The sequence below is a fragment of the Glandiceps talaboti genome, chromosome 12 (genome assembly GCF_964340395.1).
Source record: "Glandiceps talaboti chromosome 12, keGlaTala1.1, whole genome shotgun sequence".
In the NCBI taxonomy this organism is placed as follows: Eukaryota; Metazoa; Hemichordata; class Enteropneusta; family Spengelidae; genus Glandiceps; species Glandiceps talaboti.
The window spans coordinates 17,550,556-17,568,617 of NC_135560.1; the positions used below are offsets into that span (position 1 = coordinate 17,550,556).

The window sequence follows — 18,062 nt, forward strand, 5'->3', positions numbered from 1 at the left end:
CAGTCACACTTAACTCCACAGGAAATAGTGAAAAGACAAAATTGTCGTTTTCTTTCTTATAAAGCGTTGACAAAATACTTCAAAACGCAATAAAAAGGGCAGTTTGGGAAGTTTTACATACTCTTTAAAGTCAAAATAATGAACACGAAATGATTCGGTTTAAATGTTGATGTATTTGTACGAACTTTAATAAAAATGATCTCTATGTACAGAGACAAATCAAACCGTTTGAACTACTTTTAACAACTCAGGTCGACGAGCGCAAGCGTAGCGAAAGGAGAAATTCGAGTATTGAATATACTTAATCGTGAGTAAACCGTGAAAAGTAAACACATCACGGAATGTCTTTCACCCAACCTACTTGCTTGAATACTTCTAGAATTGAAGTTTACTGTATGTGACGTCAGTGTTGACTTTCCTTGACGTAATAAACAAAAACATCATGAACAGTGAATAGACTGTGAAAAAAAAGCAATGCTACCAAATCAACACCCTCTACATGACAACCACACAGTGTATAGAAAATCACGTGGATCCAATATGCCAATGAACTGGTCAGGAGAAGAGTAGAGTAGAGTCTCACCTCGCCAAATAATCATTGACCCTTGTCTGTTACCCTCCCCCTTCTGTAAATGTCCTATATATAAAATTTGATATGTCAAAATATAATGCTGATGACCATGGTGTAGAGGATGGACTTGCAAAACCGACGTTGCTCGTGACATCGACACTTCTAAATAGTCACATTCGAGTCACATTCGGGGGACATATACGCTGAATTGAACACAGTTAAAAGTTATTCAATGTCAACCTCAACAGGGTCGTTTTCTTTCAGAATTTTACTTCTGCAGTAAATTTTCTTATAACTTTACTCTGTACTGATGCTGTTATATCTTGTACAAGGAGAACTAGTCTCTCGGTGTGGGAAATCGGTGTTACACAGACAATTCTTACGGACAAGAGACCTCGTTCAGACACCTGAAGTGCTCAAGTGCGTGATAAATATTTCCACACAAACAATGAATACACAAGTCTTTGTCAATGAATCGTAGCTCACACTTCGAGTGAGGCATCGGTGTTAGTGACAACTACGCGACAATCACAAACAATAATCGACAGATACGAATTCTTCGTTTCTAAAAATGTCAGTGCTTCACTGCATTGAATTATCACACTTGAAAACAATGTAACAGTGGTCATAAATTCAATACATTCATCGCATAACATTTAACAAGTTGATACAAAATTCTTGATACAAAATTCAAAATATTTAAATCGATAAATACTATACATGTGTAGTATTTCCTTAATAAACATTTAAGTCGAATAAATCTTGTAGTAGTTCACCCTATTTCCGTATAGTTTTCTCGGAATAGAACAGTTTCTTTGATTTGGTAATTAGTCGTATAACATAATACGCTATATTTCGATGTAAAACATCTCCATCTCGCAAAAATGAATGGAAAGTCAGTTGTTCTTTGGACAATTTCGATTAAACCATGCCTAGAATATGTCAACTTTCATCTGCTGTGTAAGGCTTGCCAATCAAGAAATTAACTGAATACCTAAAAAGTGGACATTCAAAGATAATAGCTACAGAGACACATGTGCAAGAAACCGTGGCATAACGGTTTACGTCGTCCCTCCAAGTCTATTAAAATGATATCTCATTGCCCCCACCCCCACCCGAATATAATAACACATTAATATCAATTGATGTTTAATAATTTCTCGCCATTTAAGGCCTAGACGTTAGTTAATTATCAATGTTGTGTGATCCACTACCGATAAGTCCTTGACGTCGAGTTTGTGGCGGCTATAACATGAATTGCAAGACTCTTGTTCTAAAACTCAACCCAGTTTTAGTGATCTTTCACGCCTTCAAGAATATGTTGTCTGCTGTCAGAATATGTTCAAACTAGTATACGTTTATCAATTTTCATAAGCTAGTGCATTCGTTCGTGATGCTTTCATGTATTTGTTAGTTGCCATCTTTGTAGTTTGTTCACAGACAGAGCATGAAAAGAACTCATCGATTCAATTGCTCGGTACAAGTAGAAGAGATGACTGCAATGACGTAGACACTCCCTCAATTTCTCATTAAAATTTAACTGTAGAGTGACATTGCATTGTGTTGCAACTACCTCCCGCAAAGGCTTATTCTGTATAGACTATTAGAATAGATGCAGTGTTAGCTAGTTCGATCTTTTGTGTTTCTCAAAGCGATCTCTATTGTGCCTTTTTTATAGCAATGAGTAGGCCTTATCTCTCAGCGAAGATTCTTAATTGTTGAAAACTCACACTCCGGGGGAAGTTGGCCAACGTCCACATACCACGCAAATCAGTACACCACCAAAGCACTCTATTATCAACGCCTAAAGCTGAAATACCCGCTTTTTGCTCTCTTTCTTCAAAAAGTTTGCGTTGGTCTTGAATGACAATACATACAGAGCACACAACGTGAGTGCCGGCCGGTGTCTGGGTAATAATATAAAATTAAATGGTTCCCGCAATCTCGATATGTTTTGCTTACAGTGACATCACTGCCTAATTAATTGTCGGACAAGACAGTAAATATATCAAGATTCCTCATAAAAGATTATCGTAAAAATGATTTACTACAGAAGTGGTCTAAAAATAGTGACATTTAGTGATCTTCGAACAATATAGTACAAAAATCAACAACCACGATGACTCGCCTCATTGTCACTGCGGTTTCTGTGAATAAATTTAGTATTAAACATACCTAAACATTACTAAACTACGAGCGTCTATTACTTGATATTTCACGTAGGTTTTATGTTTAAATATTATTATTAAATAACTAAGCCAGACTACGATTTGCTACAACTTGAATGGCTTCCATTGTATAACTCTGATTAGCCTTCGCCTTGTTAACAGATCATCATGGGGCAAGTAAATTACAACGGCAACTTTCAGAGACAATGTAGAAAGTTTTTCGCCTATATGACATCATTTCTAGTGACGTAATACTGTGTTAGGATTGATGGTCAAGGCCTCATATATAAAGAAAATTATGCAATGTCTGCCGGTGCCACTACACCCCGCCCCTCACACACACACACAGACAGACAGACAGACAGACAGACATACAGACAGACAGACAGACAGACAGACAGGTGCAAACAAACACAGTCAAAAACGCTAGCATCCCTCGATAAACCAAGAATCATATTTCGCAAAGTATACCAATAGACCAACTAGTACATTGCTTTTACTCTACGCTAAAATGTATTTATGCCACCAGAGATATTGAAAAGCTCAGAGCGATGCCAAACATAACATCATGTACAAAATCGTTTAATTGAAATCCCTGACTTTAAGTCAACATTACAGAGTATAAACTGACTGAATGAAATATCCGAATCCATCTCAGATATCGAACTAATTGTAGAGTAAACTGACTTCTGGCCTGACCTGTCGTCTACTTTCCCCCGTACAATATTTACCGAGCTTCAAGTTAGTGCGTCCTTTTATCTCAGACCATTGACGCATTAGTGTGGCATGTACTGTTTGCCAACACACAACAACAATCAATTAGAACAGGTCACGTAAATCCACCTTTATGTGATTATGTGTCGACCAAAAAAGCTCAAAATATACCCACATGCGAAAAACTACTATTAAAAGGGTACAACTTTTGTCCTCCTGGTGTTGATACGCGATGAGTACAAACTCCTTAATTTAGACGATACTTTGATTGTACGTTTATTGTTGGTTTCCGCTAAGAGGATATCGAATCGGATTTAGGGAGGTAATCGTCTTGAATGTGCCCTCCAACATTCCAAGGGTAGACGGACAAAGAGACCGCCATGCTTAAGAAAAGTCAGAAGCAGTTGTCTTCTTTCAACTCAGATATGATACCGTTTTATATAAAGACGAACGACGTTAAAGTACTTAGATCTGAGAATTTTCTTTGCACCAGATATGTAATGTCTGCGTCTGAGTGTTTGTTAATATTTATTTTGTTCTGGTATTCACGACTTAATGATTTTTTACATGCGTTGACTGACGAATCCACTATATGGAATCGGCAGGACTATCCAAAGACTGAAAGATACGTCTTGTCTGTTGTTGTTGTTGTTGTTGTTGTTGTTGTTGTTGTTGTTGTTGTTGTTGTTGTTGTTGTTGTTGTTGTTGTTGTTGTTGTTGTTGTTGAGACCTAGCAGGCTTATCCACTTTTCATGCCGTGACGTGATAGCTGATAGCGTAGCACGACACAAGTCGTGTCTAACATACCAGGCTATCCACATTTCATCAACTCTTTCTAGCTTTGCATGACTGCATTATTATATTAGCATTAAAATACTACTATAACCGATAACCGACAAATTCATATATTTTGGAATACGTAAAGGCTATTTTCGATTGTTCACATAATTACGTTAATGAAAAGTGCATTTCTCAGATATACATAATAAATGAAACTGTTCTGACCCCGAAATAATAAGATCCAAAATAAAATTATATATATATATATATATATATATATATATACATACATACATACATACATACATACATACATACATACATACATACATACATACATACATACATACATACATACATACATACATACATACATACATACATACATACATACATACATACATACATACATACATACATACATACATACATACATACATACATACATACATACATACATACATACATACATACATACATACATACATACATACATACATACATACATACATACATATATATATATATATATATATATATATATATATATATATATATATATATATATAAGTGTCTCACTGGAGAGTACATAGCTCGATGCAATATTAGTAGCAGAGCTCTATAGACTAAATCCAAAGAATAAGGATGTTATCTGAAGAATAAACTCCGAGTAACGACTTATAACATCCCTATTCTTAATAGACAACGTAGACGTGGCCATGATATGGCATATTAGCCTAAGTTAATTCACATAGATTCCATGGTATCGTTTCTGTAGTACCAGTGAGGAATGAGAACACGTACGCGTTGATTACCACTGGCATTCCCAACTAGAAACTAGAAACTATAGCATCCTTTGAGACAGCTGCTTCCTAACACGGTCAGAAAGAGAGAGTTTGTCCGATGGTCTTTATTCATAGTCTCGCCTGTTTGTCTGGACTGCTTATAGCAATGCATAAAGACTATGGCATTGCTTCACACATTTCAACTGAAAAAGAGAATGCTGACGATTTTCCTGTTTTCTTCAGTTATGGTTCCTTCAGAACTAGACAAATTGCCTGTGACGTCATAGCAAACAATATGACTGTTAAATGTTTTAACGATCGTTCTACATGCATAGTAAACAAGAAATGGTTTGATGTGTAAGTAATAATTCTCGAGTAATCTCGCTTTTCAAGGCTTATTTGTGAGTGAAAATTGATTACCAAACTCGAAGGTTGCCAAAGAGAAAATATCACCGTGTGTGAATAACGTAGATCTGATGAAGATCGGTCACAATTTTGTAGACAATTTTTTATTCATTCATTTCATTTCATTTCATTCATTTGGTTATTGCCAGTTTCAAAGTCAAACTATAAATGTCAATCGTAGCAAAATTATAGTATACTATAGTTATAAACAAAACAAAATTGGCAGTTTTGGTGTAAAAAATGGTTTTTCGCTAGTCGAGTTTGGCTCCACCACACATTACAAATATATAATCGATTATAATATTATTATTACAATAGAATACAAATGTGATGGAAATTTACTACCCCAGACTTCCAATCCACAGGTCATGTTAGGTTGAATAAACGCTTTATAAAGTAAAAGTAAAACATGCTTTGGTACAAAATATCGCAATCTAAATAAAATCCTGACCTCAGTCCGACACATTTTGTCACATCCTCAATATGATATTTCCATGTCAGGGGTTTATATCAATAGACACACGAGTCCTACTAAAGGTGCTATATCAACCTCCCGATTAAAATTATGCCATTTGCCCACTGTCGTAAAACCACAAGACCTCTTTGCGGCATCGGCACGATTCACTCCCCATTGCTTAAAATTACCAGGCCTCTTTGCGGCAACGGTACAACACGTCCCCACACAGTGAGAGCGCCGGAGAGCCTTTGATTACGAGAATGTAATAAAACCGTCACTTTCACCTCAATTAAGTGTTTGCCAATGTTACTCCTAAAAGTGACCATAAAGAGAGTTGTCATAATTTGTATCTGACACCAAATGTCAACTCGACAGAAGTTGAGAAAAACAAGGGCGATTGCATAGTATACAAATTTACTCGGCAATCCCTCACTATAAATGACACAGGTGTTCTTCGCAACCGTATCTGCTAAACAAGTGAACTTGGTGATAATATTTACGAATGGGAAGTGACCATTTGTTTTAGATATTTCGGAAAAGTCAGTACTGCTCCGGCCTCTTTGAAATTAGTTTTCGTTTGAAATGCGTCTTTATACGATAATTTATGACACTAACTATAAATGAAGCCCAATTTGAGTATTTCATGCATGGAATTGTGTTGGATCGTTTTCTACTATGTTGATATTTTTTTCATGAAAAACTACTCTAAACCACTCATGCATGTGTCTATAGTCTGAAAAATCTTTCAAATATTCTAGATATGCATTTTAAGTACAGGTGAAATTACCCCCAAAACGTATAAAACTCAGCTTGTATCCCTTAAAGTGAAATAAGCTAGACAGGGTATTACATTCTCGCAAACCAGAGCTGTTATTTCTTCCGCGGACTGTGCCTCTTGCGCCTTGGACGGTGCCGTAAAAGAGGCTGTGATTTACAGCGTTAAGGTCAGGATGTAACAGTACAGAGCCTTATGAATTAATTCTATGCCCCAATAAGGTTATCGTATCGCCAAACCAAATGACACGGTCCTTCACGTGTTTCAAGTGTGTCGACAACTTGTTCTCTGGCCATTTTAGGATTGTTTGAATTTATTGTCAACGAAAGTGAAGTAGTGATATTGCTGCTCTATAGTCCGTGTCAACAGAATTATTCCCTTGGCATCCCGATAGAAGCACATTTCAACATATACTTAATAAAGCAGTAAAAGGTTTAGCCTGATTTCCCTAGCGTTTAAGCTGAAAAAAAAACGAACCTCACTAACTAACACACGTCACTTCGTGAGGAGATGTGTTTATACATGTACCTATACACAGTTCAATTCAATTGAATTCAATTGAAATTTATTCCATCAATGCAAATTAATATATCAATTTGAAAATGGCTTTTTTTGCATCACGCTCATACGATGATGTATTTCGCCGAATCATGCAATTTGCTCAAAGGAATCTTGTTTTTGCGAATATATAATTAATCATATGTCCCACAACAAAGATCAACAAAGGCAAAATGAACTGCTGTGTCGAACATTTATTGCAACTTGATGAGTGTTCGCTCACTCGGGTCGTTCATACACGACCCTCGACTGATATTACTCAAAAAATTGAAACCATCGGCCTGACCTTTTACATGTTCAACGTAGCAGACGACATCTACCTGAACAATTGTCCCGGTGTGTTATAACCTTTGTAATTCATTTGATTGTCATAGTGATACTAGTTGTTATTATTGTTATGTCACCTGGTCATTGAGGTAGTGTTATCTAACACAGAAAACACCATTCATCAATAACACCACGTGGCCATCTTGATTTATAAAGAAGTTGACTTTATCCCCTGCCGATGTTTGTCCTCGCTTCAAGTGAAAAACCAGTTTATTCAAAATGAATGGTTTCATTTTATTTCAAAGTAGCATGGCTGCTAAAGTAATGAGCCTCTCCATTTTTTGTGTAAACGCATTGACAACAAAAGAGAAGCCCACAGACTTACATGTTTAATAATATTGATATAGGAGCAAGTGATTCCCGCCAACTTTGTTTACACGACAACTGCATGTTTATCATATGTTTTTCTGCAACTTCAAACTTTCTTGAAATATTTCTTTAGTCTAGAATCATTCATCACGAATATCATTAATATTAGTCAGACACGTGTAAGATATTGAAATATACCCGCTATCATCAATAATTTCTAATTTTTATTATTTTCTTACAGTCTTTTGTGGTAATTGCCAAACGATGGGGCAAGATTTACATCAACCGATTTTCGACGACGAGGTCGTGTTGTTTCTTAGGACCACTGAATCCTGTACGTAAAGCTATGATGCGAGTAGTAACACACCAATATCCTTTGAATATATTACATGTAGATTGAGTGTTTTGTATGAAGTAATGAGACAGACAGACAGACAGACAGACAGACAGACAGACAGACAGACAGACAGACAGACAGACAGACAATCTGTCAGTCAGTCAGTTAGTTAGACAAATACAATGTGTGTACAATATGTGTACAGTTTTGCATGCAAATGCAGATGGAAAATATTGACAAGCAGAGCAGAAAACTGTGTGTGTGTGTGTTTGTTTGTGTGTGTGTATGTGTATGTATGTATGTTTGTGTGTGTGTGTGTGTGTGTGTGTGTGTCCATCTCGATGTGAGTGTTCTGCCTGTGTGTATTTCTTTTTACTAATATGGCCTGTTTAGTCAATTTCAAATCATTGAAGAAATTGAGATATGTTTATTTGTAAAAGTTGATATAATCTTTTTGAAAGCTTGATTTTTTTAAAGAAATGTAATTTCCTTAATTTCGCTGCACATTCTTCGAATTAACTATATTGTTGACAATCTTAGCCAACTGTGTTTTCTTAGCGTGGAATGCAGAAGACGACTATCCAGAGTAAGTACGCCCTCAACGCTAGCTATTATGTTCTCCAAACATAATCAATATTTAACCATCAAGACAGCCTTGTAAAATCCAGCTGAAAGCTAGCTTTGTTCACAAGTGTACGAATAGATTTAAGACAGAAGGGAACAAAGAGTCCTTACACTTGGAAAAAAAATATTCATCTCAAAATAATTAATATATGTTACAAGTACTTGTAAATGCACTTTATACGTATGAGATGATGGAAAGGGTATGAATACATATATAGTTTACATCTAAGGACATGACCTCGTTTTTCAGTCAACATGTTCAGTTTGACGACCTCGCAAACCACAACGTTTTGTACTCGTGTTGTTGTCATACCGTTTGTATTTGCCCTATTAATGATGATTTCTGTTCTCAAAATTTATTTTTTTTATCTCCAATTTATCAGTTTAGAATTATTGTGAACGTGTGATAAAAGCAATATGTCAATTATGTTCTACTACTTTTTTGTAGAAATTTGTTGTCAGAGTTTTCTTATATTCTGTTCATATGAAGTGTTACCAATACCTGTTATAATGGCATTGCAAGTCGTTTTTTCTTCTATTTTCTAAATCCATACAGTCTTAATGACGTCATTTATTATTTGATATATCCACGTTTTATCCACTGATTTATTTCTAACCCAACGAACCATTCTTCTTTGTTTCCCTATTTTCGTCTACACAGAATAATGAGAACTTCAGAGTAAGTAACAGTACAGCGACCTCTGAAGTCTGTAACTGTTGATTAATTGTCTTTCGTTTGAAGGTTGTGTTACCCCTGGGGTGTTACCACTCTAACGCCTATGGAGAAAATAACCTTGTTTGATTCAGTTAAGACTAATAATAGTACTATGAACTCTATTTGGTTGATTCGATGATTCACCAAAGCACAAGTTGTGACATCAGTAAACGTGTGCGAGGGACTGTATCAATTGCATCTCTCCTCGCGCCCGTTTTCTGTCACGATTTTCGTTGCACGTTTCCCTCATTTTTTCTGTCTTTTCTTGTCGTCATGATCTGTCTAACACAACGCGTCGCTGCTTGTAGTTCACCTGGTAATGGTGTTGTTCAGCAACGCGTTTGTGTTTATTTTTCAACCGAGCTGCATTCACACATTTATGTCAGAAAATTTGCATATATATTTTTTTTTACCAACGCTAGCAAGCTGAGGGTAATACAGTTCTATGGGTGCTCAGCAAACAGCAAATCTTACGTTGTAAATGCATCGAATGTTTCAAAATCATACTTATGCCATTTGTAAAATTTGAAATCATTCACACTCGAAGTCATACGTGCCTTGCAGCTTCTTCACATCTTCTCTCTAAGTACTTCACTTTCTATTCTTATAAAATATTCTATTCTCATAAAATCTATGGGTGTTAAGGTGGGAGAATCTGTGTCTATGTATGAAGAGTCAACTAAAGAGAGAAAGTAACAAGTCAAACAGACCAAAAACATAGAATAGATATCAAAACTACATCGGTAATCAGTCAATGTAAAGAAACAACAAACTTTGAAGCCTCAGTAGCTATAATTTCTGAGTTTTTTTAGGAACTAAAACTCGGGGGGGGGGGGGGGGCTCCGACTCTCTATGCTATCTGTCCAGCCTAGAATGATAACAATGGTCTCCTTGTTAAATAATTTGATTCCATGCCAATTTTCTTTTAAAATTCTACGAACCTGAATGCCATGTGAATAAAATTTGAGCTTCCATTTGTTTACGGTACAATTTTTTGTAGGACTTGAGAAATTTGCATGAATTTTGATTAACTTATAAAGCGTGCTAAAATTGTTCAGTAATTATAGCTACTGTGGACATTTTTGACGACATCTAACACTTTCGATAACTTTATATAGTCGTTCAAAAATCAGACACTAAATTCTTAATTGGCCCAGTAAAGTAAGTAAAGACCTTGTCACGTATAATTCATGATAGAATAACGTCTTAGCTTGACTGTGCGAAATATTCATTCTTGTTCTTTTCTTATTTTGTCAACAGAATCGTTTTTACGGGTATTTACACTATAGAGATGATTGTAAAGATCATTGCGAGAGGTTTCGTCATTTACAAATTCACATATCTTCGAGATCCTTGGAATTGGTTAGATTTTACAGTCATAGTTTTAGCGTAAGTATAAGTATGTCGTGTCACGAGTTCTGTGTTTTCCCGCGCGACGTGTAAGTGAAATGTGCTTGTCTATTTTCCAGTGCACTCCCGCCAAAACAAAAACTGTGTCGTGCACGTGTATGATGTTTGAAATATATGCTAGTAGAGACAACCAACTCGTACAACCAACGCGAGTTGGTTGTTTGTGGTACTCTTTTTTCTGAATTATTCCAGCTAGAACAATACACTCTGTAATAACGTGTACGTGTATCATAGTTGGCAATTGCAAATCTATGTCCCAGGTTCCTGCCGAAAGATGAGCAAGGGGCATCTGTTTGGTAATTGATTTCAAATTGAACTACATCAATATCACGACCACAGACAGAATCAGTCTTACTAACTACTCAACCATGTGATAAAGTATTTACACTACATGAACTAGAAATTAATAGATTCAAACACAAAATCACATTAAACACAATACAAATATACTGAAATTGTTGACAATTTAACTGTATTTTTTCTTCTTTTGATTTTCAGATATGCAACTTTAGGGGCAAACTTAGGGAGCTTTTCAGGTTTACGAACTCTAAGAGTACTTAGGGCATTGAAAACAATTTCAATAGTTCCAGGTGAGTAGTCCTGCCGTCATCATAAAGATTCCTATAGTTTATGGCGTCAGAGTTTATTTCTGTTACAGTTAAAACAAGAAGCGTTCGCCAGAAGACTGTACATTATACATGTATGATTAAAGCCGATCATTTCCTAAGTTGAGGGCGTTGTTTTATAATGACAGCAATTTTACTACTGAACACACGAACAGGGTCATATTGAGAAGAGTCTTGCTAACCGAATAAATGTACGCAAACCGAGTCCTTGATGATCGAAATTAACAATACAGGCTACAGACGCCATCTTTTTAAAACCAATGTTACTCAACCTTGCCAACCGCTTCGCTCAATACTTCATATTTTTGACTACTGACTCGTTTTCTTTACAGGGTTGAAGGCAATTATAAATGCACTTCTAGGATCAACAAGAATGCTAATGGAAGTCATGCTTTTAACGTTCTTTGTCCTTTGTATATTCGCCCTCTTTTCATTACAAATATATATGGGGGCGCTTCGTCAAAAGTGTGTGGCTTTTATGAGCGAAGAATTCCTCGATCAAAACGTCACCGATAGTATGTGGCATGCATACATTCAAAATAGTTGTAAGTATGAAATACTATAAACACTATCCTTCAGTAACTACGTTGTAACGACAACCCAGTTTGTACCCTGTTTTTGTCTCCCCTTTACCCTTCTCAACCCACAAAAAACTACTTATGAGTACCCAAATTGTTCTCCAATTTACCCTAACTTCTACCCAAAGCTAGTGTTGAGTTCCCTAACTAACTTTTAATATATTTACCTGCCAACTAAACCCTAGTAAATCCTCAAAAGTGATGTTAATGTCCCTACGGGAGCATGGATCCGTGATCAACAGCGCTCTCTATAATGGAGTGAACAAGACTGACAGTTTGCAGTCGAACACTCACGGCTTATAAAATTATAGCGAATTGTGTTGTGTGTATACTATTAATAGTTAAAATTTTAATACTCAACGTTGCTTTGATATCGTCGCTTTGATGTGAGAAACGATTGCCACTTTTTATTCAGAAGTACAGTTTTAAACTCATTTTATATCTCGTTTGTTTAGCTAATTGGTATTATTATGACCCAGAGGGTGATCCTCGTATATGCAGCAATATCACAGGAGCAGGGTGAGTATATCAGTTTTGTATTGCACAATTATTTGTTTATCACACGCTCCCATATCGCAGTACCCTCGTCCCAGCACTTGTTTTCACTTAAAGTGGCCATATGTAGGATATCATAATGCAATTATTTTATGATTTAAAAATCCAAAATAAATATCCAATCCTCAGCCATACGGCCACTTTAAACATAGAATGCGCCTCGAGGACCAATTTCTCTGCAAATGAAAGTTTTGAAATCTGTCCAAAATTTGTTATTTGAAATAATAAAAGAAATGGTACAATCTTTGATTCCCCATTGTATTCAACGGCCATATTGGATTCTAAGCTTTATTTCAAATCTATGCTGAAGATCCCTGAATTTTTTCTTCATTTTACCTGAACAAGGTAACAGCAAATTAGAGTTCAATATTTTTATTTTCGAGGCACATACTACATTAACTACTGATGGTCAAGTGCACGTACAACTTGCATACAATGTTAGAAGAAGTAGGCAATACAGGAATGATAGGGTACTTCTAATACATATTGCAATTAATTATTTGTGAATGCTATGAATTCTTATACCGTTATGATTTCTTTTCAGCTTGAGTTATATTTTGTTGAAATATATACAAAATTCTAATATAATATAATATAATACGAATGGTTAAAATTGACTAAATAATTTAAGAATTGCAAGTTATGGAGTCAGTAAAATGATTAGTGGATACAACGTTCCTACATATCCTCGCTTTTTGCATTTGGTAACTGCTGAAATAGCATGTACTTGCATGTACAACATTTGCACGTTATATGCATGTAACTGTATAAATAAAACGTAACGGCTACTAGATGTACGCATTTGCATAGTGATGTGATGTCACAACGTTTCAATACTTTGCTTGCTGTAGAATGTATAGCTAGCTGTACGCATGGTCAGCATGGTAGCCTAACAAATGACGTATGATTTCAAAATGTTAATCTTCTAAATATGCATGGGAAGTAGAATTTAATGTGTACATTTCACAAATCACCGATCACTTTCATCTTAATGGATTCATGAGCAACATGTCTATTTGCATATGACCTTTAACCGTTATTTATTTTAACTCTTGCATGGATTGATCTATTGTTGGACATGACAACAGGGATGGCTGGAGGTACATGTTCTTAATTTCTACATTTTTCCCAATTCAATCATACTTTTCTCATCTAACCTTCACTCACTTATAATTCTGAATATATGCTCTATATTCTGACAAATGGTGTTTTGCAATCTATTTGCTGTGTTAATCTTTGGTCAGACGAATTCTAGTCACGGAACGAAAGCTTGATCATTTTCCTCGCCTTCTCACCATGCAATCCGAATTTTAACAAGAGCTAAATGAGGTCGAGATGACAAGTGGGTACAATTTTCTTCAACTGTGTCTGGTCGGAATTATAACAATTTCCATTATCACAATAAGCTTGACAGTCTAGAAAAGATCGTAGAAAAGATCGTAGAAAGGTATACTAGGTTATAAGCTTGATCACAAAACGCAGTTACCATTTTCGTCTGCTGCCAAATATTCCTATCAAAACTTTCCTTTCGCCAATGATTGCCCATGAAAATCCGCAATTACATAATAAAATTAATAAATTAAAAACTATGTATGATAATATCATAATCTTGGTAAGCATTGATTATTAAAATCAGAAAACCGACTGACAGATCTGAACCTCAGACTTGACCAAAAGCAAAATCTTTGCAAAAGTTTGAAAAGATCATGGAAATTCTAAAATCCTGGACGTTTTGTATTCCGAGGAGTAAATTTTGGCCAACTTTTTAAAAACTACTATTTTGCTTTGAATACATTTAAAACGAGGCACTTATTATCTTTTTGACATCTAATTTTGTAAAGACCATTTGGTGAAAAAGAGCGAAAGAAATCGAGTGGTGATTACTTTGAAATCAATGTCGCCCTGATAGTATTTCATATGACGTTATGGTACTTCACACGGATGAGTATGGATTCTGATTTGAGTGAAGATGCAGCTTCTGCCGTCGTCATCCCACTATGGTTCTTCTGACAAACCTAAAAGTGAAACATCTCAAGCCTAACATTACTATTTTTCAGTAGTGTGATAGTTGTGTGTTATTTAGTAGTATAGTAGTTGATATCTTTCTTCGGATTCTGACTAACGTCATCCTTGACGTCACAGATATCTTGTTTGACACTGTGTGTGATACTTTATGACTTTTCCATACACTACGTATACATACACATACACACACATTAGGAACGAGTAAGACAGTCCAAATATATATATATATATATATATATATATATATATATATATATATATATATATATATATATATATATATATATATATATATAACTCGGTGAGTATCAATCTGCTAAGACAGTGCTCTATACCGCAGTGGCAGAGCGTAATAATTTTGTACCTTTCGTGGCAAAATTATATATATATATATATATATATATATATATATATATATATATATATATACACGCACATACACACACATACATATTTATATCACATTCGAACCAAGTTGAACGTGTTCCAACAAAAAAACATGGGATATACGCCTTTGTCGTTAGATACGTCACGACATCGACACCATACACACACTGATATAAATGAATAAATACACACACACACACACATACATACACACACATACACACAAATATATATATATTCATTTTTCTTGACCACTAACACCCATTCCTATATTTATTGATTATCTAACGTTGTAGTCGGTGTCCCGCAAACTACACGTGCCTAGCAAACGTTGGTCCGAATCCTAACTACGGCTATACCAACTTTGATCACTTTGGTTGGGCAATGCTGACGTCATTTCAGCTCATTACACTAGACTTTTGGGAAGATGTTTACGATCACGTAAGTAGTATTTTAGAAATTGTTTGGTTGGGTGGATGGCTGGTTGGTTGGTTGGTTGGTTGGTTGGTTGGTTGGTTGGTTGGTTGGTTGAATAGTTAGTTGACAGATGTTATACACATCGCAGCCGCGAATTTTCTTCGAGATAGTCAGTATGTATATATAAATCAATATTGCAAGCCTCGATACACCATTTACATATCCGAATGACGTCTTATATACATCATGGCATCTGTTCTCTTTGCAGGTTCTTAGATCACAGGGACCCTGGCATGTATTATTCTTCATGGTTGTCGTTTTGTTTGGGTCTTTTTATCTCATAAATCTTATGCTGGCTGTAGTTTCTATGTCATACACAGAAGAAGCTGAAAGGCAGCAGGTAAACACGTCATTGAATCATGTGTACTTTTTTTGGATATCGTCACTGATTTATGTGTACTTTTTTATATCCGTAACTGTTTCGTATGTAAAAATGTATCCGTTCGTTTCTGATTCACGTGTCCTTCTTTTCTATTTCCGTCACGTATTCATTCACTTTTTGTCTTTATTTGTCACTGAACCATGTGTACTTTTCCGATCCTCTCGTCGCTGAATTGTGTGTTTCCGATCCTCTCGTCGCTGAATTGTGTGTTTCCGATCCTCTCGTCACTGAATCGTGTGTATATGTATATTTAGACATTGCATGTACCAGAAAGCGACTGTTAACGACGGACTATATAGACATTACATGTACCAGAAAGCGACTATGAACGACGTACTATTTTAGACATTACAGACACTCAATTATCTACAAGTACGTGTTACTATTGGCAACAAGACACATATACTATATAATAAAGATGAAAAGTAACACACAACACTTTGCCTGTATACTTAACGAATGAAATATAACTATCGTGTGGAAACTGAAATTGCCAAAGAAAAGGAGAAACTAAAGACACACTGTAGTAAATGGGATTGGCATAACAGAGAAAACTGATTAAATCGTTTACACCTGAGAACAAGTGAAATGTAAGACTGGAGTTATCAATAAAAAGTTGTCAATAAAATTTGAAAGTCACTATTGAAATCGTTTTCACTTGTTTTTACCGTTTCATTCTACAGGAAGAAAAGAGGAAAAAGAAGGAACATGCCAATACTGCAAATAACCTAATGAAGTTCAACCCAGATAGATTAAAGATGCTCATGGCAAAAAAGAAACCAAAGAAACGAAAGAAACGGAAAAAATCGCGCACCGGAGCTACGAATAAAGCAGCAACAGGTGACGGTGACGAAACAGACTTGAATAAAGAGAGTAGCAAAGAAGACACAGAGGGCGTGACTTCCGATGATCTAACCAAATCAGGAACTGAGGGTGGCATAAGAACAAGCACAGATGACGATGAGCTTGAAGATGATAGACGAAGTACTACATCAAGATCTGAGGTAGGTCCAACAAATATACTTTAAAGTGCTCATATGGAAGAGAAATGGATATTTATTTTAGTTTTATTGATTACAATCTAAAATAAACACATATTTCATATCCATATGACTACTTTAAATCGAAGTGTGAAAAGAGTATTTGATTAATATGGTTTGTTTGTGTGTTTGTTTGTTTGTTTGTTTCCACCCCTTTTTGCTTTTCTCCACCATCTTGCCTGGCAGTTAGCTTAATGCTGTGCTGTGTTCACAGTTTTGTTTCTCCGCTGTATTTTGCTCACTTTCCTAAATAAACCCACCGAGCCCTCTTTATGAACGTCTTTCTGCACTTTTTGGCACATCACATTTGTGGTTATCTTTGTCTTGCACGAGAACTAACCATATCGATTCTTTTCGAGATTCTCTGATAAAATCTAACATACTTCAACTTTTGCCTTCAATAATTGCATGCCTTTTATATCTGCTTTTACTTCATGTACATCGATATATTTTATCACACGCATGCGTACAAAGGACTACACGACATGTACAGACTCAGAATACGAGGATGAAACCAGCACCACTGCTTCTTCATCAGCTATTCACAGAGTAAGTAAGCTGCACGACTATCTCTAGCCTGCGCATGCGTTCACAATTAATTACAAGCCTCTACTTTTTGCTTTCCTATATAATGTAAAATTGCCATTGCTGTTATCCCAAGCATGCGTAAGATAAATGTGAATGTTACTTTTTTAAGTGTCCACGAATATGTGTATTGATGTGTGTGATAGCTGTCTGTTTTTGTTCGTGTATGTGTATGTGTATGTGTATGTGTATGTGTATGTGTATGTGTGTGTGTGTGTGTGTGTGTGTGTGTGTGTGTGTGTGTGTGTGTGTGCTGCGTCGACGATACGAAGTATGGGGTTTAGAAAATATTGTTGATTTACTAACACATCAAAATAATTATTTATTTGTGTTTGATACTATGATATTGATAACTTAGCTCAGTATAATTGACACAATGTTTGGAAAAGTATTTGTAGGATCAGGGGAAATGAACCAAAAGCCTGATTTAACAGCATAACTAACCGCTTATCTTGTGTTTGAAGAGTTAACT

General features: G+C 35.7%; 1 protein-coding gene across 2 annotated transcripts in view; it reads left to right on the top strand.

Moving 5' to 3' along the window:
* The window catches only part of LOC144442899 (sodium channel protein 1 brain-like), a 37,936-nt gene that overhangs the window by 6,527 nt on the left and 13,347 nt on the right, over positions 1-18,062 (top strand). The window contains exons 2-11 of one of the 2 annotated variants that reach the window (XM_078132273.1): positions 8,091-8,218; positions 8,692-8,772; positions 9,472-9,489; positions 10,786-10,914; positions 11,434-11,525; positions 11,894-12,106; positions 12,595-12,658; positions 15,403-15,547; positions 15,792-15,923; positions 16,649-16,969. In XM_078132273.1, the coding sequence (XP_077988399.1) occupies positions 8,091-8,218; positions 8,692-8,772; positions 9,472-9,489; positions 10,786-10,914; positions 11,434-11,525; positions 11,894-12,106; positions 12,595-12,658; positions 15,403-15,547; positions 15,792-15,923; positions 16,649-16,969 (1,323 nt within the window). The remainder of the gene's footprint in view (positions 1-8,090; positions 8,219-8,691; positions 8,773-9,471; positions 9,490-10,785; positions 10,915-11,433; positions 11,526-11,893; positions 12,107-12,594; positions 12,659-15,402; positions 15,548-15,791; positions 15,924-16,648; positions 16,970-18,062) is intronic. The other variant, XM_078132274.1, reaches the window with a different exon arrangement.